Genomic DNA, 26,489 nt, shown 5'->3' with positions numbered 1-26,489 from the left:
TTTTTTCTTTCTCCTCTAAAATATTTTCAAACTCCCTTCTGTATGAGTGTTTAGATAAAATATATTCTCCAGAAATTTAGAAAAATGCTGTCAACCTTTAGTGCACCGTGGTATTTAAATTGCACTGGAGTATAGTCACAGCATGTTTGGCTGGAAAGGTGGCTCCAACTTATATATATAGTCTATCTATCTGTATATATATAAATAAATGCCAATTATTGATGCATTTCTTTAAAAGTCCAGTAAGTCTTCTCTCACCAATATGCCTAGAAGATTTATAATGATGTAGCAGGACAGCCAAATCGGCAGTAGATACTTTTATTTTTTACCTGTACTTGAAAGAAGTTCCTTACCTTGGTAAAAAGCAATTTTCTGTGACTTGACCTACTGATCTTAGGTGTCTTTCTTTCTCTGTGTTGTAGAAACTAGTTGCAGATCCCTGAGCAAACAGAGGTCTGAAAAATAAAACAAAAAAGATTGGTGAAAGTTTTGCCAGTGCTTTAGTTGCCCATTTTGGTAAATCTTTGTTTTGTCTTTATTGTCTTTCATTTAATCATCTTCTAGAGTGATAAAATTCAATTTCAGATGAAATTTTAGGAGTCAGATTTTTACATTGGCTGGAGTAAATCATAGGACTGTATTTTAATATTTTTTTCTTTGAGACTCACCAATGGAATCTTGTTTGCCCTGAGGGCCCTGCTGACTTAGCAGCCCTGTTCCACATCCTCAGCCTAAGCCATTTGAAAGTAGGTGATGCTGCACCATCCTGGAGTGGTGTCAAGAGCCACCCTAAATCTCACTTATCTTTAGTTTCAGAATGGCTGCGGTTACTGCCTTTCCTGGGTGTGCTGGCCTTGCTCGGTTACCTTGCTGTTCGTCCCTTCCTCCCCAAGAAGAAACAGCAGAAGGATAGCTTGATTAACCTCAAGATCCAAAAGGAAAATCCCAAAGTGGTGAATGAGATAAACATCGAAGATCTGTGCCTCACTAAAGCTTACTGCAGGTGTTGGCGTTCAAAGACGGTAAGACTTTGTGCTACTGTAGGATTAGAGATTGAAACTTGAATAATTTTATCAGTGCTTTGGTGGTGGATTTCTCTGTGTTGAACTGTTGCCTTTGTCTGGAGTTAGAACATGTTCTTGAACTCTGCAGAATGGCACAAACGTATCTACATGAAGAGAGCAACTGTAGAAACTTGAAAGAAACACAGTAGAGTATTTCTAGAAATGTTTAGAGTGACTACACATGAGTAGAATAAAACCAAGCAAACCTGTTTTACTATTTGGAAGTATATTGCAACTAACTAAAAGTTTGCTACTCTTGTTTTGCAAAATACAATGCTTAGAAAGTTGTTCATATTGGAATGAAAATAAGGCTGGGCCTGTGTTGGTGAGGGAGATGACTGGTTGGGATATTCCATATCCCCCAAATCAACTAGATGTAAATGAGTATATTTCATCTAGCCTCAATTTTCTTTTTCTGATTCAGATTTGAATGTCCTGACCACACTCTGTTTTGTTCTCTCTGAACCAAATGCTTTCCTTTTTTAATAAAAACAAAAAATTCTACCCTGAACTGAAGAGCTTACTCACCTATTCTCACTTTGCACTAATCACTTCAGCCAAGTATTTCAGTTTTTCTTGAAAAAGTGCTTTCTGGTTGCAAATGACTAGATCTATTAAGAGCACTCTTACTAGTTCCAAAATTAATCCATCTGTAGCTGTGATAGCTGCTTTGTTTGCTGTTCTTTCATGGAAAAGGCTTTGTCCCTGACTTTGTGTCTAAGAACAGCTATTTTAGGATCTCACAAACTTAGTTACGCATTAACAGTGTTTGTTTTCCTTAATATCCTGTGTCTGATAGGAGGCAGGGAGTTTGATGTTGAACCAGGACATCACAGGAGGAACTAGTAACATTATCAGAGTGCTCAGGGTGTAGGAATACAGAAATCACCATGCACCTGCTGTACAGAATTATGCTAATTCCTTGTGTGTGTTTTTTTTTCAGTTCCCTGTCTGTGATGGCTCCCACAACAAGCACAATGAATTGACAGGAGATAATGTAGGTCCACTAATACTCAAGAAGAAAGAAGTATAGCAGATACTTAATCTAGCTCATGACTGAAAAAAAGTCTTTTCTACTGTTGTAGTTGCAAGGGACAGCATTTTATTATGTGATTGGTATGATTTAGTTTCATGATTGCTGTAGATTTCTTTTTGGAATAAACTGCCTTTAGACAGTGATGAATTTGTCACTGTTTTGGTACCTTATTCTGAGAAGAATTTTGCCTGCTTTGTAAAACTGTAAAGTACCTATCTGTAAATAAGTCGTTTATTTCAAGAATAAATTGACTTTCTACAACTAAGCATTTTTTGTATGAACATACAATTACAAAGCTGTCACTTTTTCAAGTGATGTAAGTGTACTTTTCTGTTGAGTTTGTTCTGCTGAGAAATCATGTTTTACTTTGCTTTTCAGGAACAAATTTAAGTGTACTTAAGAGGGGGAGAAAAAGATAGCAACTTCCTCCTTCATGAATATATATTCAGGCAGCATATCAGTGTTAAGTCATGCAGGTTGAAGGTCTGGCCTGCATGGTTCCTAAGTGGGCAGTTTGTTGGTCTTGCACAAAGCAGCCCAGCTCAGACAAATCCCACACCTCTGGAAAGGTTCACACAGCATTCCAGGTGGAATACTAGCAGTTCCAGGCCATATATAAACCAAACTATTGGGCAGGTCAGTCACCAACATTACCCCTCTATTTTGGACCCTGTGATGATGGTAAGGAAACACAAATTTCTCCTGCAAGTTCACTTGCACTATAGTCACTATGTTTTGCACTGGGAATTTTCAAGGGATGAATGGGTTAAGAGACAGAACTGAAGATGCAGAGCTGAGCTGTTCTCTTGGCTTGTTACCCATTCAGAATTATTATTTACGCAAGTTAGAAGGTTGCTGTGGTGAGGCTTAATTTTGAGATGCAGATAATTACTACTTACCTAACTGCTAGATTTCTAATTAATTATTCTAAAGTGCTTCATTCTGCCATGAAACAGTGTATCCATCAGTTCAAAAATAAAAATTTGGTCCGTGCTACAGTTTTAGACAACGGTACCGTGACAGATCTCACCCATCCCTTAACAGCATTTCATTTGACCCATTGTTAGGTGGGAAGCCCCAGAGCTGTTGCCAAAGCTGATTACCACAGTGCTGAAACAGCAGGCGAGTCAGAGAGCTGTTCTCATACAAGGGCTCTTGCAGCAGCAGTAGAATTAAGGTAGATCAGTTTTCCTCTGTTTGTGACAGTTTTAGGTTCCAAAACCTCTTACCTTGCAGAAAAAGATGGCAGATTAGGATGTGACTGTGTGTGAAATGCCTGCTTTTACCAAGTGTGTAACAGAACCATGGTGTAATGTATTTTGTTTAAATCTTCATGGTGGTCTTACCTTAATGGATGAGCAAACCATAAATGTATTAGGATATAAGCATTTATAATAGAGAAGAATATATAAAGGTGTCTTATATTCAAATTTTCACTTACAGATGTATATAGAACATCAAGCCCAAATTCTTGTGTTTGGTGAAGAAGTTACTGTGAAATGTAAAGCCCTGTATTTGACTTATTTTTTTTCAGGTTTTAAAAACTGTAGTCTACTGTAGCAGACTTACTAGACACAGGCCTGTATGTGCGTCCAGCTTTTATCAGGATGCTTTTGTATTCAAACAGTTTGGTTTCCTCTGAAATCACAACCAAACCTGTTAAATGAAAACAAGCCTTGTTAAAGTGAGTAATACATGTGAGTAATAAAACATGGTTTTGTTTCTCCCAAAAAGCTCCTTGAAGAACAGGGTAGGGTTTAACTTCTTCACTCCATCTTCAACACAGCTTGATTAAGTATTTTTTCTCCTTACTTGCTCTTAGATGAGATAGTTTAACAGCAATCTACAAATAGGGCTATATGATAAACAGGGACAGTTGTTTGTGCTTGTATCTGTAAGGGAATGGAACAAATTTGTGATTTTGCAAGAGCGAGTCACAGTTATTTTGTAGAAAGGACATTGTAGTAATTTCCACAAGGTAATAATATAATGAGAATCACAAGCAAATCATCATTTTCTTGCATTTCAAAATCTGTCAAGGTAATACTGTCTCATGTCTGCAGAACTTTCTGTAGAAAATCTCAAAGAATTTACCAGCCTGTTCTATCTAAAGTCTACAGAGATAAGATAGCCAAAAGCTGAAGTGCCTCTACAGCTCTGTATCTTACCAGCAACTGAGAAGTTGAACCAATCACCTGACTTTTCTAATCTACACACAGGAATAAATTTGCCCTAAATGCTAATAAAGACCAGAACTGAGGTTGTGGGACCAGGTCTTCAGTCTTGATGGAAAATCTGGGGAAACTGAAATTAGTGTATTGTGACACTCTACAAGCACAGCAATGTTTTCCTTTTCATAATTATTTTGAACATGGTTATAAGAGACTAAAAATAAACTTGTAAAACAGGTTTAGAGAAAGGTGTCTGACTTGGGGCAACTACTAGACAAAGTAAATGTAATTGAAGTGCAATTGGCCAAAATTTTGATCTCTTGCACTCTTTATTTAAAGCAAGGCACAGAAACGATCATTCATTTTGTGGCTGTATTACACCATGACTGTTTCACAGTTAATTTTAGACTTTGGTTTAAATTCCACAAAAAGCTCAGTTTGGCTGAAAAAAGAGAGTAAGCAGTGATTATAATCACATCATCATCACATCCCCTGGCCTGTGTGACTCCCTGCTTGCAGACAGACAATTTCTGTCTTTTCCCATATGCTGCCTGCTGTAACTGCCAGATGCTGGCTGCTGGGAACACTTTCTGCTGTTAGACCTTTCTGCTGCAGAGGTTTTTGTGAACCTTCTGGAACAGCACACTCAGAGTTCCCCCACACTATGCCTGTGATTATGTCTGTGTGACAGCGGGACTGGTTATCTCTTACTGTGCATTGTGCTCTTATATTTCCTGCAAATAAGAGACTACTATAGCATAATGATTTTATTGGCTTGAATTTATGCTTGAATTTATTCAGTAATGATTTTCACAGCGTTTTGTTAAAAGGGAGGTGGTCTTTAATGTCATGCGTCACCTGTACTCTGATGAAAACTGAAATCTAATCTCTCAAAGTTAGTTGCTATTTAAAAGCAGCTGAAATTGTTACGATACTAAAAAAGCCCAGTCTCTTAAGTTCTTAGTTCTGATCATTTAATGAAAAGATGCAAGTGTTTTCTTCCTTTCTGGAAGAAAAGGAGAGGAAACATAAAGCATTAAAGCGTTTAATTTTAGATCTGCAGGTCTTTGTAATAGCTCTGACCTTATACTTTTTGAAGATTTAATAAAAGCTGGGGGAAAGGGGTCTCAAGAGAAATACCCACGTAAAATAGAAAGGAAATAAAAATTTATTATATCTCAGATTAGAAAAAAAGATGACAAGTTTCATTGGTATAGCTTATTCAAGCACTCAGAATTGTGGACATGATGTAATGTATAAGTGAGAGTGCACTGAGGTTAAGGGAACGGGTAAATCCCATTTATGAGATGCTGTTTAGCTGATGAGGAAGTATTAGAGGCTATCACAAACAGCTCTTCATCAGCGGTTTACTTTCATACTTAAGGTTGTGTCCAAATTTAAAGGGCTGTAATCCTTAGAGCATAACACTTCTGTTACTGAACACATTCCAAATTTGGCATAGTGATCCTTACGGAAGGGTTCTACTTTTATAAAAACTTTACAAAAAAGTGAACTCCTGTAAGTTTTACTTGGGTAGAACTATTTTATAGACAGTCACAGATGAACTGAACATTGTATTTCCTCACCTTGTCAGTTGGTTTAACCAACATTACAATTTCCAAATACTTAGCCTCCTATTAAAACTACACATATTTCACAAAATCATATAATCAATGAGGTTGGAAATGACTTCTGATATTATTGAATCCAACCTATGACCACCATGTCAACCAGACCATGGCTCTCAGTGCCATGTCCAGCCTTTGCTTAAACACCTCCAGGGAAGATGACTCCACCACCTTCCTGGCAGTCCATTCCACTGTTTAACAGCCCATTCTGTAAAGAAATTCTTCCTAATGTCCAACTTAAACCTCGCCTGGTAAAGCTTAAGACTCTATCCTCATCCTGTCACTGGATGTGTGGGAGAAGAGGCTGACCCCCACCTGGCTACCTGCTCCTGAGGGGGTTGTGGAGCAGCCAGGTGACCCCTCAGCTGCCTCTTCTCCAGGCTAAACACCCCCAGCTCCCTCAGCTGCTCCTCACAGGACTTGTGCTCCAGACCATTCCCCAGCTCTGTTGTCCTCCTCTGGACACGCTCCAGCACTGCAATGCCTTTCTTGTAGTGAGTGGCCCAGAACTGGACACAGCTCTCGAGGTGTGGCCTCACCAGTGCCGAGTACAGGGGACAATCCCTGCTCTGCTCCTGCTGGCCACACCATTGCTGATCCAAGCCAGGATTCCCTCGCCCCCCTGGGCACTGCTGGCTCATGTTCAGCTGCTGTCACCAGCACCCCACGTCCCTTCCCACTGTGCAGCTTCCCAGCCACTCTGTCCCCTGCCTGTGGCACTGCCTGGGGTTGCTGTGACCCAAGGGCAGCACTCAGCACTTGGCCTCCTTAAACCTCATTCCATTGTCTCAGCCCATTGACCCAGCCTGTCCAAATCCCCTGCAGAGACCTCCTGCCCTCCAGCAGATCAACACTGCCACCCAGCTTGGTGTCACCTGTGGATTTACCGAGGGTAGACTCAATTCCCTCATCCAGATCATCAGTAAAGATACTGGGCCAGGGGGACACCAGGAGTGCATGTGAAGTAGGCAGAACAGGCACTGGAACAGGCACTAGAAGTCCAGGTATGTCACAGTAACAACCAAGCACACCACCCTTAACCACTGCTCCAGCTTCAAACCCATCAGGTGAAAGCTTCTCCCTTTCAGGTTAGGAGACAAACTGAACTAAAGATGGTACATTCCCAAGGATGCAGAGAGAACAACAGTGTGCATAGTTACAAAAATATAATGTACTTGACAACTGTTAAGGGAAAATTTACCTAAGAATTTCCTGGTATTTTTATCATTGTGCTGGAACTGCAGGCTGTGAAATTTAAGTATCTCAGGAAGCTTTCTTTTTGCTTAGAGAGTAAGGCTTATACAAAGGCATGCATATTGAGCTGTATACAGCTCATCTGTATGCCATATGACTCTGCAAATAGTACAGTGTCAACATCAGAAGTATTTAAGCAGTTAAAAGTATTTTTGTACATTTTTTGTTTTGCATATTAAAAATTTAAAAGCTGAAATAGAAATCATTAGTTCTTACTAATGCCAAAATCTAGACATTATCAAATATATTCTACACAGTACCCTGTAAAATGAGTTCAGTGAACTGTAGTGTGGAAATCTCAGGAGGGTGTTGCCAGCCTCAGTTACAGGCACAATCTTATAGCCTTTCCAAAAAATAACAAAGTAACTGATATAAATAACAAAATAACGAGTTGCTGAGGGATGCCATACTGACCCTATGCCTCAGAATGGAGTTACCAACAACTTTGAGCTAGTTACTTGTATAAAATGTAGCAGAGGCAGATAGATTTGCTGATACCTGTCAAGTGGTACCAAACCTAAAAGGCAAGAGCAGGGTTTTGATCATCAGGGGTTACATCTTTCCTTTGACATCATGTTGTGTGAAGGCTGAGGTGAAGAAGCAGCCATCCCAATCCCATACAACCCTCCCCCAGTCCTTATAGCCATCCCACAACCTTCATCTCATTTTCAGGCTCTGTCCTTTTTTTCTGCCAGCACCAACATCTTTATTACCACAGTCTATGATGGCCCCAACTCTCTCTTTGAGCATGTAAGTACCACTTGCTGTTCCTTGCTATGACCAGAGCTGACAGTCCTTGAAGGCACAAAGGAGTGCCTCAGCTGTGAGGAAGAAAAGCAACAGGAAAAGGCAAGTTTAAGAACACAAATGAGGAAGGAGAGGGAATCACCAAGCCATAGCAGGACTTATTCAATATGTCTCAGCAATCTCTTTCTTGGAAGTGGCTTTCTTTGAGTTGTGGAACTTGTCATCTCACAGCCCAGTTTCAACCATCAAGATGTTATTCACACTAGTCTCCATTTTTTTCTGTTTATATTCTACCTCATGACTCCACTCCATGCCTCAACAATTCTGATCCTTTCTCTGGCCTCACCACCCACACATTTCAAGTAACTCTTGACTGCTAACTTCTCAGTGACTCACTGCCAGGTCATCTTATTCACTGTATGTTCAGCTATTTCATCTCAAGGCACCATCATCACATAAAAATATTTTATAGAACTGTACCAGGGCTGCTTTAAAAATAGCAGGGGTAACTGATAGTTTTAAGTTCCTCCAGCAAGATTAGAGACATGCCATTTTTACTCAACAAAAGTGTCAGGGTTGAAGGACCAGACTACTGTAGTTGTCTGTCTTATGAAGGTTCAGGCCTCTGCCTCTTCTCCAACCTCTGCACCTTCCTCATCCTCCTTGCTATTTGTCTGAGCCTTCTGCAAAAGTCTGGGCCCTGCCAAGCCGATAACCAGGGCTCCAACTGGAGCAGTGATCAAGATAGCCAAGAAAGCTACTGTCAGTACGTCCATTCCATACTTTTCCAGTTGCTCATCTTGATGTCGTCTTGCTGTATCCAGGGCAAGAGAACCTATTGCAGCCTGCAAGAAGAAAACATTGCTGAGATGGAATAAGTAATATTTAGCACTGAATGAGGAAAAAAGGAAACTTATCATTAGTAAACATTTCACATAAATTTGACATTTTTAGTACATTCAACCCATTCGTTTCTAGGCTGTACATAGCAAAGTAAACATTATATTACACATATGAGAACAACTTTCACTATGCTTTGACTTTGCTTGGAATTTCCTAAGATAATGAGTTTATCTGTGTGGTTTCCTCCTGTGAAGAACATTGCTTAGTTGCCATTTTATCTACATTTCTGGAGAATATGTGCTTAATGAAATAGGCCAGTATATTGTATATTGCAGCAGTTAAAATGCCACAATTGGAGAATGTATCCTGACAATAGTCAACCAGTGGCAGCTTTTGAAAATTTAATTCACTGATCATGTAATAAGGCTTGCCTGTTTTGATTATTAACTTTTGTTTGCAAGTAATCATGCTATTGAGGCAAAGTCTAAATGACTTGCCAATCACTGAAATAAAGGAATAGGAATGTATCCAGCCTGAGGCATCTCTATTAATATGGCACTCAGTCTACTCCTTACCAAAATAATCACAAACTGAAACCCATTCTGAGTCCTGATGTGACTGTCCTTGCAGACACTTCATGTGCAAGAGTGAAATGTTTTTACCTGTGAGACTTCTCAGAATCTGTATGTGAAGGCCCAACAATCAGCAATGGCTAATAAATTGTTAAATTTCCTGTGGTATATATACAATTCAGTGTCCTTATTAAGAGGATGCAAGAAAATCACCTTCACACAAAGTTCTCTATGCACTTTTTAAGCAGTTAAAGAGTGTTTTAGAGTGGGAGCAGTCAATATACTACACTCAGCTGTCACTGAGCTTGAACCTTTTCCTGCTTACTGCTACTCTAGTTACAGGGAGCTTTGCTGAAGAAAATAGACTTAGCCTGGAATGAAAGTGATGTTGGATTGTTTACCTGGACAGTGGCTTTGGGAATCCATGCCAGTGAGACAAACAGCTTCTCCTTGAAATTAAACCCAGCAAAAGACACCATCAGGAACGTTGCTATGATTCGCACAACTAGGGCAATGCCTAATATAGCAACACAGAGCCCTGCAACAGACAAACATTTCTCAGTACTTTTCTGCATTGGTGCTTCTGGCTTTTTGATTTATTTTGGGGGGTCAGCCATAGTCTGCTTTGTTTTAGATTTCTTTATAGAGATTGAGAGCTGGATAATTTGTGAATGATCTTACCAACAGTTTCAGGCCTAAGAGATGTAACAGATACTTCTGCTCCAATTAAACCAAAAAGGAAAGGTTGAAAGATATTCCATGCAACTGCCACAATTTTTTCTATTTCCCTCTGCAATAAAAATAAAACTGTAAATTCACAAGAAGATGGCCAAGGAGACACAACAGTGAAGTAATCATAGGACAAAGTGAAAATGTCTCATAAAGATTGTCCAGAATTGCTCCTCTTTCTTTGACCTAATACTAAAACATTCAAAATCAGTTGTACAACTTTTGAAGGTCAGACTGTGTCTAGCTGTCCTAGTAAGTAAATGTTTGATGTCTTGAGAGGAGAACTAAAAAGCTGTTTGAACAGTAACAGAGCAGTTTGCAGACAAGAGGAGGAAAATGAAGCATTGCTGTTTTTCAGTATTTAGAAAGATGTAATTTCAACAGCTTTGCCATGAAGTTTCTGAGCCTTTGGGAACTGCATGTCTAAACATGTTCTTCCATTTTTAGCTGAGCAGAGTCAGGCTCACCCAAGTTTCAGTCATGACCTAACTCTGTTCGTGCTGCACTCAGTAAGAAACCTCTCTCCATGTCAGCAGGAGCAAAGTCAGTCTGAGCAAGTCTGAAATCATGTACCAGGCACAAGTGCTGAACTTTCCACTGCAATATAGTGTATAAAGGCAAAACCATCTTTTCTCCTCATGTTTGAACTTTACACAATTTTCCTAAAACAACTGCTGCCAGGTTAAACAGGAATCTTCCACTTACATAAAAATGTACACACAGTGTATCAAATAGCACTTGTCTTTTAATTGAGTTCTACAATTGCAAATGAGCCTTCAGGCTGGAGTATGTGGAAAATGTAAGTGCAGTGCTCTGTCAATAATCAATCCAGGGCCTAGACATGTCCCATCCTTGGTATTCTCTTTGGGACTGATCCTGCAACACCTCTTGCTCTTCTGTCAATGGAATGGTAGGTTACAGTTTATATATATATATATATATATAAACATTTTTTGCCTTGTTTCTCTTTGTTATTTCACCCTTTTCAGTTCTGACAAAATAAATTAAAAAAAAAATTAACCACAAACCAAACCAGAACAAACAAACAAAAATCCCCCAGAAATCCCCTCTTCACAGATTTCAGCCTATTTACTGCCCATTTGACTGTTCCAGGAATAGGTTCAATGTTCATTGTTCTCCATAGACAAGTGTTTGTCAAGTGCCTTCCACCATGGACAGTAGGAGGCAGTGGCCTTTGAGAAGCTCAGCAGGAAAACCTTGGTATTATATTGAGTACACAGACACCTCTATCTCTATCTGAGAGAAAAAGAGCTAAGGCATTTGACATCAATATACTTAAGGTCATGAAGCTCCATTCACAGATCAGAAGAATTTAAACTATGCCTTTATAGACAGCATTTATTCTTCCTCCTGAAATGGTTTAAAAACTTTTCAGTAGAGAGCTTATCAGTTGTAATGTCCTCAACAGTTAAGTCCCAAGAAGAGTTTTTCATCCTTTAAAACTGGACAATCTTAGTTTCTTTTCATTGTTATAACAAACCTTGAGATCTTTGTAAAGTCAAGGTCAAGATGGGGATAATAACATGGACTCTACTATATCTAATTCCTTTTCCTTTTTCTTCCCCTTCTCCTACTGAATGTCACAAAGGTATAGCTGTGGAGAGAAAGATGCCCTCAAAATATTAAATGTAGATGGTATAAAGAAAAAGAGGCTGTCAGACATAGCAAGGTACAGAAAGGCAGTGGGGCAGCAGCAGTAAGATGAAGTAGGCTAGTACCTAAGAGAAAGTGACTAAAAAGTAGTCTTTTGTGTGATTTTTGTATGGTCTTACATCATCATTTATTGTTTGCACCCTGCTCTCTAAGTTATCCAAATTACACTGGCTGGGGTTTGGGAAAGATGAGAGAGGATAGTTAATCACTGCTTTTCATTTCACCCTCTCCAAATCACAGCAAACAAACCCTCAGGATATTCAGGCCATGTCCACAACAGGATCTTGGACATCCAAAATGTATATTTTATATATATATTTTATATAAAATTTGTAAATTTTACCATGAAGTGACTGTGCACAGACACTCACAGAGCTGTGAATTAAAGATTTGGATTGCTACTGTCAAGTGCCTTCACAACTAAGTCTCCTTCATACGGCTTAAGATGTCTAAGAAATGCTGAGCATTTCTCAATCTGTATACACTGACATAGATGGTAACTTTCTGGCATGGGAAATGCTAAAGACTTCCAAAACAAATGTAGAATATGCTGATTTGTTTAATGGGGTTTTTTTTTTGTTTGTTTTGTTTGCTTGTTTGTTTGTTTTTTAAATCTGTACACCCTCTAACACTTCACAAATATACCACTACCACTCCTGACAGAAATTCAAGCTCCTCTCGGGCTGTACATTCACCAGACTTTGGATATGGTGTGCTTCTTAAGTAAACATTCACCTTTTCATCAGACCATCCCACACCTGCAACAAAAGCTAAGACTAATGTGCAGAGCCCTCCTGATCCAGGGAAGCCAAAGTGGATGCTGCCAAAAACAGCAAACATGGACAGTCCAAGTACAAAATATGATCTCTTCCATGCCAAAGACGCCTGCAGCCAAGGAAAGAGACAAACATAAAAGTGAATTTCTTTCAGAAACAGGGAGAAAAAGTTACTCCTGTTAATTTTGAAAATAAGAACTTGAAAAAAAAATGAAAAAGTAATAATTTTGGAGTAATCAAAGCTTTCAAGTGAGACTTAAACTGCTCAGTTGGATTGAGGATTTTTTTTTAGACAGGAATTCCTAAGAATACAAATTTTGAAAACGTATTTTTTTTTACTCTGCCCATCCAAATTCTTATTGCCACTAAGATATTTTTATCAGAAGGAACACGATGCTCAGTTCTAGCAGCTCTGCCTCAACTCTGCGATAGCAGGATTTTCTACCTGTGTAGTCAAGTATTACAACAGTTTATCCAAGGAAAGGTAAAATCTGCCACCAGATGTTTTTAAGGACAAGTCAAACATTTTCCAGGAATAATCTAGTTTTATTTCATTCAGTCTCATAGCAGACAGTTATCAGCCATTGTTCCTCATTTCTAACTGTTTAGCTCTTGTATCACACTTCTTATATTATTTAATAAGAAAATTTGATGCCACTGAGGGCAGTAGATGCTCTGAATACTGGTAGTCCAGAGCATATCTACATTCTTCCACAATTTTCTATTCATTTAACTACCCCTCGAAAATTCATCCACCACTTTCTATAAATGCAATTTTTATGGAAAGCAACACATTATAATTAATACTAATGATATGATCAATCACTTAAAATCTGTAATACATCTGCTTTATTAATTTTTAATCTTAGGCCTACTGGATACATCTTGAAGAAGAAAATGTGTTCTGCATCAATCTAATAAATTATTATTTTACTGTCTGAAATAGGTATCAGACCCTTCCTTCATTTCCACTACCTTCAATGAGAGCAGGATAGTGAGCTGGATTCCAAATTTCCATCAGGAAGGACTATGAGATCATACATTATTACTGGTGCAGTAAATCAGTAAACACCTTTAAAACACATCCTCACTTGATAGGTTTTGCCATCTGGAAGCTGCTAGCACTGTAAAAAGCTTTCCCTAAAACCAGCTTCAGAAGGCTTGGAAATTAATAACTAAAGAAAATAATCCTTTACTGAAGAATCACTTTACGATAATTTTTTTTGTTAACTAGGTTTTTACCTGGTCATGGCTTGGGAAGTATCGAATAAACATTCCCAGAATTCCCCCAGCTGCTATGCCAACAGCGACCTCCAGCACTCCACGGAGCACATTGTACAGAGTAGAACCTATTTTGCAAAAGAAAAACATGTTCACTAAGTCATACACAGACCTTCACTCAAACCATGCTCCAGACTTATGACAGTGATTCCAGGACAGTGTTTGCTTTGCTTAGAATTACTTGGGGCAGAGGAGTTCAGGAGGGAACCTATCGGCCTGAAGGAACTGGATGGTGCAACTTCCTTTCTCTGAAAGCTCCTGCCAAGAAGGTGTGCAAGAGAAGTCAGAGAAAGAGCCACTGTAAGAACATTGCCAAACCCACTATATTTTCAAAGCATTATGCTGGGCATATGCAGGGGCCAGACTTGGCAGCTAAAGGAGCAGTCAAGGAAAAAAATGTTCTCTCAAAGTTATTGTGACCCACAACTCTGAGCTGACAATGTTACACTAACTTTTAAATATGGGTAATTTCCATCTCACTATTTAAGGTTATACATGGATTTTATAACGAGATGCCATTAAGTTACAAACCAGTCAGCCGTAACAGAGCACACATTCTCCAAAACATCACTGTTCTGCATTTCATCATGTACAGATTAACCAGCATACCGGAGGAGAAAGCCATCCCAAGGCAAGTGTTGAAGCCTGTGATAGCCAGAATGTCATCGATGCTGCCAGCTGCCATTAGCAAAGTTGGGACACCCTTCTCCACCCCATATCCCCCAGCTTGTAAAATCAGCATGGAGGGAACCACCACAGCAGGGGAGACTGCACCTAGAACAAAACTGAAAACACATAGGTTCAGCACTGAACTAAAAAAAACTTAAAAATGTTCAAAACCTTAATTTTTTTGAAGTATAAATAAGTAGACCTTTATGTAAAGTATTTTCCTAACCCTTCCCCTCTAATTACAAGCAGGCATATTTCTATGCAGATCCGCAGTCAGCTCTTACTCTCTGCACAACTCAGTAACATTGAAAGTAAAGGGCTCCACAGACTAAAACTGGAGTCTCCACTGCAGGCCAGTTACACTCCCTGATAGATACCCTGACAATCCCATTTGGAAACCCGGTCTAGATGTGCTTATGACTCAGAAGCCCAGTTCATTCTCATAAAATTCAGTGTGTGTTAGAGAAGGAGTTCATCCATCTTGTTCTAGTATATGTGTCTGGCCCAAGTCTACCAATTTAGATAGAACTAGATGAAAAAGGTCTTCTCTTCAAGGATGTTACCCTAGACTATACCATGCCATATCCTTATCCTTGACTTGTGACAGGAAGGTTGTCCTATGTGCAGGAGTTCTGAATTCCAGTATGAAAATTTTCCAAACTGTGGTATAATTTTCTGTCCCTAAAAATCCCCATCTGTTGTGGTTCAAGACTCAGGAATTGCACTATCCTTTCTTCTTCAAGTACTCAGGTCACAAACACAGAAGAGTAATGATGCAAGTAGTCTGTAGCCTGAAAATATGACCTTTAAATTAGCCACAGAGCCAGACATAAATGGTAAGCAAAAGACCATAGGGGCTAAGCACAGCTTCCCAAATGGCATTGAACTGAGGTCTCTGCTTAGCACAGAGAACTAACAACACTTGGATCATTTAGCTGTGGCCTGAAAAGCGGCACTTTTATCATACAGGAGAAAAGGAAAGTACATTACCCTAATATAAATCCCCATTGCCATGGCAAAGGCAGGAGCAAGTAGGCAAGGACAACAGCTGTGCCTGTTTCTGAGAGGCACGGTCCGAAAGCGAGCCGTAAACAGACAGCTTTAAGCTTCTTAAGAGCCTGCAATCATACAGGCACAATAGTGTCAGTACCCTTGGCTTTACAGAAAGGAAAAGCATTTACAATCTGATATGGCTTGTTAGTGAATCCTGTCTGAGGTGCACTACAGGACATGACATGGCCGAAACTAGAGGCAGGCCCAAGCCCAACCGGATTTGGATATAAACCCTAAATCTAGGTTTGACAAGGTTCATGAATTTTACAGGAAGGAGTAGCAGAAAATTCTGTTTGGCTTCCTGTAATTTGCTCCATCCACAAAAGATTTCACTATAATCCCAGAAGGTGCATGAGCACTGCCAAAAATTGTCCCAAAATCTATGAACAAATCATGGAAAGTTGTAGAACTACATCGACTTGGCACAAGGAGTCAAGCATCTTTCAGCTGTCTCTCACTTGATATTCAGAGATAAAGCTCCTTTTAGCTCAGCATCTTTAAAGAAAATTTCTAAACTGGCATATTTGCTTGCAGCAGCTGTCTTTAATAGTTAGTCACAAACATGAGTCTGCTAGGACAGGTTCCTAATTTTGACATGGAATTTAAAAAAAATAAACCAAACCAAAAAATTCCAGTCCAGTTTATCCCAGATAATCAGGGTTGAGAAACTGACTTCTTTGTCTTTAAAGTTTCAATTACATGAGTAACAATTTTAACTGCATCACTGCCACACACAGAGTCCAAATGACAGTTTTGTGGCCACAGAAGAAAAATGAGTCAAAAAGGAAGTTCCCTCAGCAAAAAAAAAGTTGTCATGAAATAGAAAGAAATGCAGTCTCACAGAACTGGACATCCAAGCTGTCTAATAACACACAAGCTCATACAGACCTCACTGTCTTGGAAAATAAGATTATGGTAACAAAGGGAAAGACATTTTTTAATATTGACAAAACCTTTCTTTTCCTAAATAACTGTAGCACTGGCAATTCTCTAGTTTTTCTTGTTTAAGAAAAATTAGTTTGGATGTTCTAAATTTCCCATACTTTACTTAAGTTTATATAAAACTCTGTGTGGTTCCTTCAACAAGTAGGGGCCAATATGGAACAGCGTTACTTCAGCCAGCTCATTTTGAATAAGCAAAACCTTGCCTTCAATAATTTATGAAATATCATGATTCTTAGGGTGCAGAGAATATTTTTTGTTCACAGGATTGTTATGGGCTTCATTGTGATGAAAATCATTGTTTCAATAGTGCAGCAGGGTTCATCTTTGCAATTAACATATTTGCATTAAAATGGCTATGATTAAAAAAAAAAGTAAAACAGTCACACAGGGTTTAGACTTTTTTGGTTGGTTAGGTTTTTTGGATTTCTGCCCATAGGAAAACATTCTCTTTCAAGGACTGGGGATCCCTTCCGTTACTTCCAATTTTCAGTATAAACTAAGAGGGGTTGGTCAGGGAGTGCAGACTCTTCCTGACAGACCATGACAATGCACACATCTTCAATTTGTTCCACTCACAAAACTCAGGAAATGAAAATAATCATAAAATCAGTTTTCTTCAGTTTTTTTTTCCGATTGCTTGCCTACTGTACAAATCCAACTGCCAGTATTAACATACATATAATTATACAGCAGAAACTATGTAATTTCTATAATGATCTAATTTGCAGATGCTCCAAGACAAAGCAGTTCAGTATTTTTAATGGAACCAATTATTCAGATTTTTTTGGTTGCTGCTGTATAGACTGTCACACACAAATGGCTGGTGCCATACCTTTGGATCCAGGCCAAGTCCTGCTCGGGTCAAGATAATGGAAAGAGCAATATTCCTCAGTGCTGCAGACCAGCGTAGATTTATCTGGACAAAGTCACTGATGAATGGGGTATTTCGGATTAGGAAACCAGCAAGTAGCATCCCTTAAGTCAAAACAAATAAGCTCCTGTAAAATTATTTTATTTATTGCACAAGAAAAGCTTGCATAGCTTGCATAGCACTCTTAAAAATAGGCACTATATCATGTTTTCATGAGAGAAAAAGAAACAATTTGTATTCTGAATTCTGAGCCATGTTTTAACAATGGGACTGAGGCATGAGAAGAAATAAATGCATTTGAAGCAGTGAAAGTGGCCTAAGAACACAGCAGGTCACCAATGAATAAATCAGCAGGATGCTGATACACAGCTTTATTCTGAGTCAAAAGAATTTGGCTTTGTTTATCAGGTGCAGGTCATACCATAGTCAGACACCTCTGCTTCCTGAAAGACTTTTTTCTTGTTAGCTTGTTTTAATACAAAAACAGGAAGATCATCTAATATTGTGTATTTATCTCAGAAGTTGAGATTCATTAAAAATCCTCTTAGGTGTAAGAAATGCAGGTATCACAGGAACCATAATGCTGCATTCATTAGGAAATAAAATCTAAACCAGCTCATCATGGACTAACTTAAACATTTTAAAGTGCTCTGGCAATGAGACTTACACAAAGAGTGGACTAAAAAGGGAAGGGAAATCAGAAACTTAGTCTTATCCTCTATTTGAGCTACTTGCAAAGATACAACGTTTTACAAATAATAATAAAACTGTCCAATCAGAGACTTCCTGCAAAGCTATTGAAGCCATAGCTCTGGAAGGATATGGAAAAGTACAGAAAAAGTTCACTTTAAATATGGATCTACAGAGGATTCATTGTGAGTCCTGATGACTCAAAGATACATTTTTGTGGCATAATTTTATATTAGTCATGTTTAGAAACAGGAAAAGAAAAAAAAGGCAAAAAGTAAACAAATCACTCTGCTCAGGTTGGTCCCAACTCCGTGTGAGCCTTGACTGTGAACTTGATTTGCCCCAGGACACTAAATTTTAGACACCATTCTTTCCACCACCACTTGGAAAAAACCAGTGTCATAATTAATCTATTGCACCTCATGACAATTCTATCAGGCTGGCACTGTGATTACATGCTCTTTGCAATGTTTGCATGTGGTCCAAGTCACTGGAGCTACCCTGATCTAGAAATCCACTTAACAAAGTAAAAATGTCCAGCTCAAAGGATGTCTTTACTGTTTTGCACCATGTTTCCTGCTGCAGAAACCTCTCTGCAATGTGCACCTAAAATATATTATGTGGTTGTTTCAGTACCAATTTCACTCTTTTTTTTCCTGCAAGAGAGGCTCACAGTAAGGTGCTTAAGTGCTCAGCCGGCCACCTTACACTCTACTTGACCTAGCAAAAGTGGGTTATAGGCATGTAAGAGCACAAGGTTTGTAGTTTTGATGTAAAAGCAGAACATTCACAGACATTGTCTATCTTGTTTTCTGAGTCATAGATTTCTCCAATTTTCCTCAAAGACTGGGGATCAGAACAATGAACTCTGTCCTAAACAACTCAAGAGACATGTGCTGTCATGCTGAAGTTTCTGTTGTCCAGTATTACTTGTCTGACAAGCAGTTTCATGCTCAACTCATAACTTTTAGACACAGATGTAATTAAAAAACTCCCAAACAAGCAGAATCCAAATTGTCAGAAATACTTTTATTTGTTTAAGAGGGTTGTTTACTTACAAAGGGCAGACTCCCTGCATGTGGCATTCCGTGTTCATATTGCAGGCATGCATGACATATGCAAAACTTCCCTCCCTCTCATTTGAATGTCTTTTCTCTGGTGAAATCAAGCAGCTCAACAGAGCCGTGTGCGGAGCTCCTGCGTGAGGCACAACAGCAGCTGTGCAGGCTACAGGATCACAGCTGGGCACTGCAGGCCCACTCTGCTGGGGAGTTTTACTGTCCGTCAACAGCTTTACTCATTTATGAATTAAACATAGCAAGGGGAAGAGATACAGCTGGTGAGAAGAACCTGGAGCTTCATTTCCAGCTCCACCGATATCACAGCACTTCAAAATACTGTACTCATTTAAACAAGCATAAAACCTCCTCTAGGAAAGAAACCTGGAAAGATTTTAAAGATGTCAGAATTAACATTATTTTCATCTCCCATTTCTATTTTGCATTTCTATGTAAAATAAATTAGGATGTTGATGTGAAAAAAAAATGTTATGATTGAATCAGAATAACTCTCTGCAGAAGAATTATTCCTTTTTGTGAATTTATTTTCTCAGGTTTCAATTATCTTGAGATAAAGGAAGGAGAAGAAAGAAGTCTTTTGGACTACCAGTAGTAGGGAGTTGCTGTAATGTTTTCTTTGGAGAAATAGCTCAGCAATAATTTTACAAAGAGATTAGTATTCTACTGTAAAATGATGTCTGGATTAAGATTCCTGTTTGGTATTGTTAAAGCCAAATTTTACGTAACTGTGACAGAAAGGTCTGAAGGACAATAAACTTTGAGTCTGTAGGCATACAGTTCTCTGACCCACAAAGAATTAAGAAGAGAGCCTTAGTAAACTTCACCTGAGCCAGTCTGGGGAATTTTGCACCTTTTCAGAGAGGACCAGAAAAAGTCATTTGGAAAAGCTACAAATGTTGAATGTGACAGTTTATTTGTTCCCAATCCAAACATGTCTAACATCCAGATACTACTTGACGGTTTAAACACCAAAATTTGCAGGAAGAAAAGAAGGAAGGATATCTTACCCAGAAGAGCAGGGAGAGGGGGTAGTGTTCGTATTTTAATGAATCCAAAAATTTTACCTCCGATGACAGCAAAGAAATAAAGAAACAGAATTCCAAAGAGATTTCCACCTGGGAGACACTCAGCCCCAGTTATGGACCAAACCACAGCCCAAACCAGGACCACAAATGCAACTGGAATGAAACGAAAAATAATTAATATTTAATCATCTCTCAGAAACAACTTTGCTGTTAGATCACATTTGTTTTGCTATTAAAGAAAAAAGTTTACCATGACTTTCAGAAATTAAATTACTTACCTTAAAAATTAGTTTAATCATAACAATGCAGTTAATCTTTGATGGTCCCTAAACTGATGTTCTGATTTTATAGATGCTAAAATACTTCAAAATTGGTAACAGGAATATCATTAAATATCAAAATAAATATACTGAGCCTTGGTCTGCTGTGAAAAGCACTTCACAGTTCCAAACTTAAAGCAAAGACTTTCACTAACTTATCTTGCATTTGCTTATCTTCCTTCAGCTACTTCAGAATCACAGTAAAATTTACTGCTGAACAGCCTGGCATATCTTCAAGCTGATGACTGCAGCTTCAGTCTAATTTTTAAAAGAATTTAAGCATAATTTTTTGGCTGAATGTGTTTGTGCAATGCATTGTTATCCCTGGGAAAAAAATTCTGAGGAGAGTCATGTCTCTGGACATCTGGAGTACAAATACTTCCCTTGATACAGCAATCAAAGCAGGATAATACGGAGGAGAAAAAAATCCTGAAAAATATTATGAGAACAGTGCGTGAAAATATTATAAAATATGTGAAAACAATAAGCTGTTCCAAGGTTCACAAATCTGTTCTGACAGTTGTCCAACAAGAGCAGGCATGCATACATATAAAACAGAAGACCAAAGGCGATGAAAAAATGTGTTGAATAAATGTCCTGCATTTTCAGATTGGAATTTTCCTTAATCTTACTTGAGGGTTTCAGGCGGCAAAGGAAGACCAGTAGATTTCCAAACATAAAAGCCTAAGAATTCCAAGTGGCTGTGGAAGCAGCCAAAGACACAAGGAATGTCTTTTGTTAGGAAAAATCTTAAATAATTGGCTAGCCAGGCATCTCTTCTGGGAGTTTTCAGTTTAGGACAAATTCTAAACAAAATACATCAGTTTGCCTTGCAGTGAGGACTCTTCGCTTTGCAAGCCTCTGGTATTAAGGACAAACTATCAAGACAAAAATTAGGAAGTCTTTCTTCTGATAAAAACAGTTTGCAGTGCAAAAACACACCTATCATAGTAAACACATGAGACTGGAGAAACAAAAACTGTAGATTCAAACCTTTGTTTCTTCTTTTTTTAACTCTGGCTAAAACATTCAAACAATGGTGTGACAAGTAAAACAAAGCTATTTCCATTCATTATTTTCAAGGACAGTGGACAGATATCATCCCATTCAGACAAACAAGTACTTCAGTTGCCATTTCTCATTTTAATTAAACTCTGTCTTACCTACCATTTGTCACTGCTTGGGCCATTAAACCCTGAGGAGGACAAGCAAATATTTGCCTCCATGTTCTTGCAGGTATTGAAGACCCTGCTGTTGGTTCTGGGGGTTGCTGAGTGCAATGGTTCAAGAGAGCAGTTTCTTCTGTTTGTACATTCCCATCAGTAGCTTTGGCATCTGCTGTTGGTCCCTGCTGAATGCAAACAAGGAGACTCCCTCAGAAGTGGCGCTCTATCTACTTGAAGTAGTGTGCAACACCTGAAGTCAGCTGAGTCACTGGATCCACACTGGCTGCAGACAATTACGTTACATAAACAGCCACTACAAGAATGTCCAGCTTTGACGTATTTTTGGCCCTGTGTTTGTTTCTTGCATAGCACATGCATGTGAGATATTACAGGACATTTGCCTTTTTATCTGCAACTGAGAGGGCTCCTGTCCCAATAGATATAGCACCTGTGCAGTAGCAATATTTGCATATTTGATGAAGAAACAATAATAGCAGGCCAGGCTCAGCTTGTCTTGTGTACAAAACTAAACATTTATTAATATTTTCCACAATTTGATAAGATTCTGTTTCTAGAATGGATTTCACAATACAGTCAATGCTCAGCATCATTCCAGTGAGATCGTGCTTTTAATATAACAACTAAATAACTTCTGTTGCAAAGCCTTGAACGAAAATAACTACACAAGGATGAAAGAAACAGCACAGCTGGCCAGCACAAGCTTTACTCACATGATCCATTGCTGGAAGGCTCAAGCTGGTAAATCAAAGTAGAGATGGAGAAATACTACCCTGGGAGTTACTCCCTTGACGTTCCTTGAAGCTGGTCTCTTATACTGGTACATCAACTTATCCATATTCATAACCAAAGCACTTTTTGACCATTTTTGGATATGTCTCACTTAATTTTAGCATTATTTTTGACAAGTTAATCATCTGCCTTCCTGTATGACTATTCATATCAGCTTATTGTCATACTGTAGACATGGAATTCTGCTTATAATGTGGTTTGGCCCTTCTCCAGCAATAGTTCCACATTTCTGATTATTTTTCTGTCTCTTCCCTCTCTCTCTACATATATATATATATATATCTTCCTTACTCAGAGTCATGACTGGAACACAAATCTCATGAGCTTTCAGCACGGAGTTACTTGCTTACCCCATGATTCCATGATCACCATGTGCATAAAGATGTGCCATATAAACATCTATATGAGATACACTCAATGCTGTATGCTCACTTTTAAGTGCCTTTTACATTAAGAATTTTATTCTTAAAAGAGGGAAAAAGGAGGAGGAGGGTTCTTTCTGACTAGAACAATACTTTGAGATCATAGTTAATTACCTCACTTTGCTCATGCAAAGGAATCATGCCATTTCTCTCACATACTGATGGTTCAGAACCTTCACAGTGATTTACATCTTCCTCTACCATTGCTGCAAACCTAAAGAAGGAAATAAAGATGGAAAAGTTAAATAGAGGCAAATAATCACTGTTTTCCAAATGGATGACTTCTCAGTGATGTTACCTCTTCCTCACAGATCAGGTGGAAAAATCCTCTCAGCCCAATTTCAAGTTTAATGGTTTTTGTGTCCCTCTGTAGGCTGTACCTAAGAACAAGAGACAGAAACTAACCAAAGAACAGTATTAAGCTTAGAAATCACAAGCACAATTCAAGCACAAAAAAAAAATAAAAAAAAATCTGAGTTTTAGAATCAAAATTATCTGTGCTAACCTCTTCATTCCTTCTTAAAAGTATGGCTGTAATACATCTTTATCTATTTGTGCCTCCTTTCAGCACATAATAAAGATTATTTGCTGTCAGCACCAGTTAGCAGGACCATTGGTTCTGAAAGTGTCACAGGCCCTGTGTACATGCAAGTGCAAGTGACCATCCAATAAAGTTAGAACAACTATAGTTTCTAAAACTCTGAGTTTCTAAAGTTTCAGGAGGGGACACTTTCCCTAACTTAATCCTGACTGATCCAGATTGATTTTCAGAGGAATTTTAAGAACGTGTTTCTGTTAGATGCTACTAGTTACAAACACATTGAGTATCTAAGAAAGTGAAGATGCCTGTTTGAATAAAGATCACGACTTTTCACAGCTTGCAGCCTGATTAAAGATGGGTCTATTTTACTAATTATATCCCACAGAGATAGTTCTTTGAGTGGGAAATAAGATCCAAGTAATTTGTGGATAATTATCATTGTCTTTGCTCATTCTAACTGGTCCACTTTTTGTCCCACAGATTCTAACAAGAGATATGGCAGTGCACTGCTTTGTATGTCAGATATTTTTTGGTGCACATATTTACTGTAGTTTCACAAGTGTGAGCTGCCGAGGGGGGCAGGCAAATATTTGGAAACAAGGCTTGATAGTGTTCTCTCTTACAGCAAAGGTTGGTATATATTCTCCCTCAGCTAAATTTCAAGTTTTTCAAGTCTTTTACTTTGCTCTAGCCATATAAAACACCAGTGAAGTTAAGCCAGAACCTCTGAGCCAAGAAATTCCTTCCTTGCTAGATGTCTGGAAATAAGTCAAAGCTGATTCTCACAATTATCAAGCCTCAAGTTTAAAATGAAATATTTCATATTTGGGAATGGCTGATACCATAGAGAGAAGGACCATTCTAATACCTATGACGTTTTGTTTGAGCTGTTCTGATATGAAACTGGTCTGAGGCATGACCAAAGCATTAAAGAAGACTACAGAGGCATATGCAAACATTTTCAGTGTGTTCTACATTAATAGTTTTGCTTTTTTCCCTTTCCTTTTTAAAGGTAAATTGTTTATTTACTCAATTTTCAGTACTTTTCTGTATTTTTAATTAGTACTTGTGGAACCAAATAGTTATGTTTTTAGGGTTTTTTAAATGACATCAGTGATACTTTGGGGTTTTTTTTTATCCTTTCATCAGGGCGGGGAATACACAAATGCCAGTCCTCCTAACTAGAATAGAAAGTAACAGCAACCTACCAGGGCCTCCCTCCTTCCTTTCACTGACCACTTTCCCAGGGTGGATTTATGTACTTAATTTTTCACTTGGTTTGTGTGCAAGCAAAGGACAGAAGGATATTGTTCTGCATCCAGCTTTGCAGGGGCAACATCCCAGATCAGTCATGTAGCTGTTGACACAAAATACATTAATACTTCTGAGAAAGGCAAGTCCACGTTGCCACAACTTCAGCTCCCGAAAGTGCTGTTCACAGCAGCATGTGGGACAGGAAAGATTCACTAAGCAGGGATATTGAATGTTCTGTTTAACAGGAACGCTTTCAGGAGTGAATGAGGGGAATCTAGTAGTACTGTCCTTATCTGTTCTGCAGCAGATCTTCACCCTGTTGGCAGGATCAAGAACCTGCTTTCAAGAACTGTCCTTCGGATCAACAGGACCAAAGTGAGTAGTTAGTATACCTACATCAGCATGGGTCTGTCAGAAGTTCAAAGGTTTGGGGGATTTTTTTTGGGGGGGGGGGGAGTGGGGGGATGTGTTATTTTGATTTTTCAATTTCACCTTCTATGCCAACAAAAATCAGTGATTGAGAAATCATTGAGGGCACAAGTAACAGACATATTTTAGTACCTCCCTGTAAAATACACTTTTCTCGTTTCGAAAGCAGCAAGGTTTGTGTTAGATCCTCTCATTTCAGCTGTTTTTGAATGGGTAGCGAGGGAGAGCTGGCTGACAGGGGCACTGCGTGCACGCCTATGGCATGAGCTCTGCTGCTGCCTCGGTGATTCTCAGCACTCTGCTCTGCTCTCACAGACAGCCATGCAAACGAAATATCACAAACACCACCAGAGCGACTGGCGCTCTGAATAAATAACGATTAAAACACCCAAACCATCATTATCCACAAAAAGGCGCCAAGTAAACCCGGGAGCAGCCTCCTGCCTGCCAAGCCTGCTCTCAGTTCCCACCCCCGTCACCCCTCCTGCTGCAGGGGATGGGGATGCAGCGCCACAAGAGCGGCGGAAAACTCACCTGGGGCACGGCGGGCCCGGAGCGGGGCCCCGCTGCCCGCGGCCTCCCGCCGGCTCCGTGAGGGGACAGCGCGGGAACGGCTCCGGCTCCTCCCCGCGCCGCTGCTGCCGGCGCAACAGGGCCTCCTCCACAGCTCCACGGCTTCCACAGGCCCGCAGCTGCGGCTGGGGATGCTCCAAGGGTCTTCCCGCATGCCTCTGCTGAATGGACACCGCGGGAAAGGCGGCAGGAGCCACGCCGTGGTCCGAGCTGTCAGGCCGGTGGGAGCGATGGACCAGACCTGAGTCCATCCAAGGCCCTGGATACCCATCAGGACACCCAGCAGGAAGATTTTTGTGTCTTTCATAGCCAGGCCCCCGTGGCATTCGCTGCATCCGGTACACACGAGAAGGTTTTCAGTGCTGCTTTTCCCATGGCTGTGGGAAGATGCACGGGGAAGCTACACGCGGTCCTTTAAGCCAGGCTCCAGCGCTGGAGGAGTTGGAAAGGGTGAGGAGATGTTGCTGATTCTGCTCTGGGTGCCCACAGGCAAAATGCACTGGAGCGGGGAGGAGAATTGAAAAAAAACACAACCAACCAATCTCCAAAACTACCCCGAACAAACACAACTCGCATATTTATGTTGTTCCCTTCCTGGCATTTCGACTTCTTAAAGATAAAGCAAGTTCATCCGCCTCATTTGTAAGTGCACATGAGGTAATGAGACAGACTTTCCCTTTCTCAGCCCTGAATTTGCAAGCTGCCCTGAGTGCATGTGAAAGCAGAGTCAAATGCCACATGTTGCTACTTTGCTCCTGATACCATCGCACAGAACTAAACTGACTACAAATCCAAGAGAGAACCTAAGAATTTTTTGATCAGATTAAATTTTCCAGAAGGACTCAGAATCAGGGAAGTCTATTCCTC

At 39.5% G+C, this 26,489-nt stretch overlaps 1 protein-coding gene and 1 long non-coding RNA gene across 17 annotated transcripts in view; one reads left to right on the top strand and one right to left on the bottom strand.

The window, feature by feature from the left end:
* Positions 1 to 827: 827 nt before the first annotated feature.
* SLC9B2 (solute carrier family 9 member B2) lies at positions 828 to 26,048 on the bottom strand. Of its 11 annotated transcripts, none has more exons than XM_086888332.1 (15): positions 25,584 to 25,661; positions 24,864 to 24,936; positions 24,575 to 24,723; positions 23,124 to 23,205; positions 22,940 to 23,039; positions 21,595 to 21,778; positions 20,090 to 20,260; positions 17,275 to 17,417; positions 15,435 to 15,562; positions 14,385 to 14,560; positions 13,737 to 13,843; positions 12,454 to 12,603; positions 9,997 to 10,105; positions 9,717 to 9,853; positions 5,037 to 8,745 (listed from the first exon to the last, which is right to left on the bottom strand). In XM_086888332.1, exons 5-15 carry the CDS (start codon positions 23,027 to 23,029, stop codon positions 8,518 to 8,520), a joined length of 1,623 nt encoding a protein of 540 aa, XP_086744458.1. In that variant the 5' UTR covers positions 23,030 to 23,039; positions 23,124 to 23,205; positions 24,575 to 24,723; positions 24,864 to 24,936; positions 25,584 to 25,661; the 3' UTR covers positions 5,037 to 8,517. The 11 variants fall into 11 exon arrangements, with proteins under 11 accessions (XP_086744464.1, XP_086744458.1, XP_086744461.1 ...); XM_086888335.1 differs by having other exon boundaries at positions 21,595 to 21,775; positions 25,584 to 25,655; XM_086888331.1 differs by lacking the exon at positions 24,864 to 24,936 and having other exon boundaries at positions 25,584 to 25,700.
* LOC111927746 (uncharacterized) overlaps positions 25,585 to 26,489 on the top strand; it is a 43,927-nt gene continuing 43,022 nt past the window's right edge. For 4 of the 6 annotated variants that reach the window (XR_002863733.2, XR_015286662.1, XR_015286664.1 and 1 more), the window contains exon 1: positions 25,585 to 26,072. This is a non-coding gene — a long non-coding RNA (uncharacterized LOC111927746). Of the gene's footprint in view, positions 26,479 to 26,489 lie in introns of all 6 variants that reach the window. The other 2 variants (XR_015286663.1, XR_015286665.1) reach the window with 2 other exon arrangements.

The sequence above is a fragment of the Cyanistes caeruleus genome, chromosome 5, assembly GCF_971803275.1.
Source record: "Cyanistes caeruleus chromosome 5, bCyaCae1.hap1.1, whole genome shotgun sequence".
Lineage (NCBI taxonomy): Eukaryota > Metazoa > Chordata > Aves > Passeriformes > Paridae > Cyanistes > Cyanistes caeruleus.
Note: the sequence above shows the minus strand (reverse complement) of the source record. Positions and strands in the feature narration are given on the sequence as shown.

Excerpts from the sequence above, each read along its gene's own strand:
- SLC9B2 (XM_023924672.2), bottom strand. The coding sequence starts at position 25,957 with ATGCAGCGAATGCCACGGGGGCCTGGCTATGAAAGACACAAAAATCTT. Across the intron at positions 15,563-17,274 it reads GACTTGGCCTGGATCCAAAG|GCTCTTAAGAAGCTTAAAGC; the intron begins GTATGGCACCAG and ends GTATGATTGCAG. Across the intron at positions 14,561-15,434 it reads CAATGGGGATTTATATTAGG|TTTTGTTCTAGGTGCAGTCT; the intron begins GTAATGTACTTT and ends ATGTGTTTTCAG.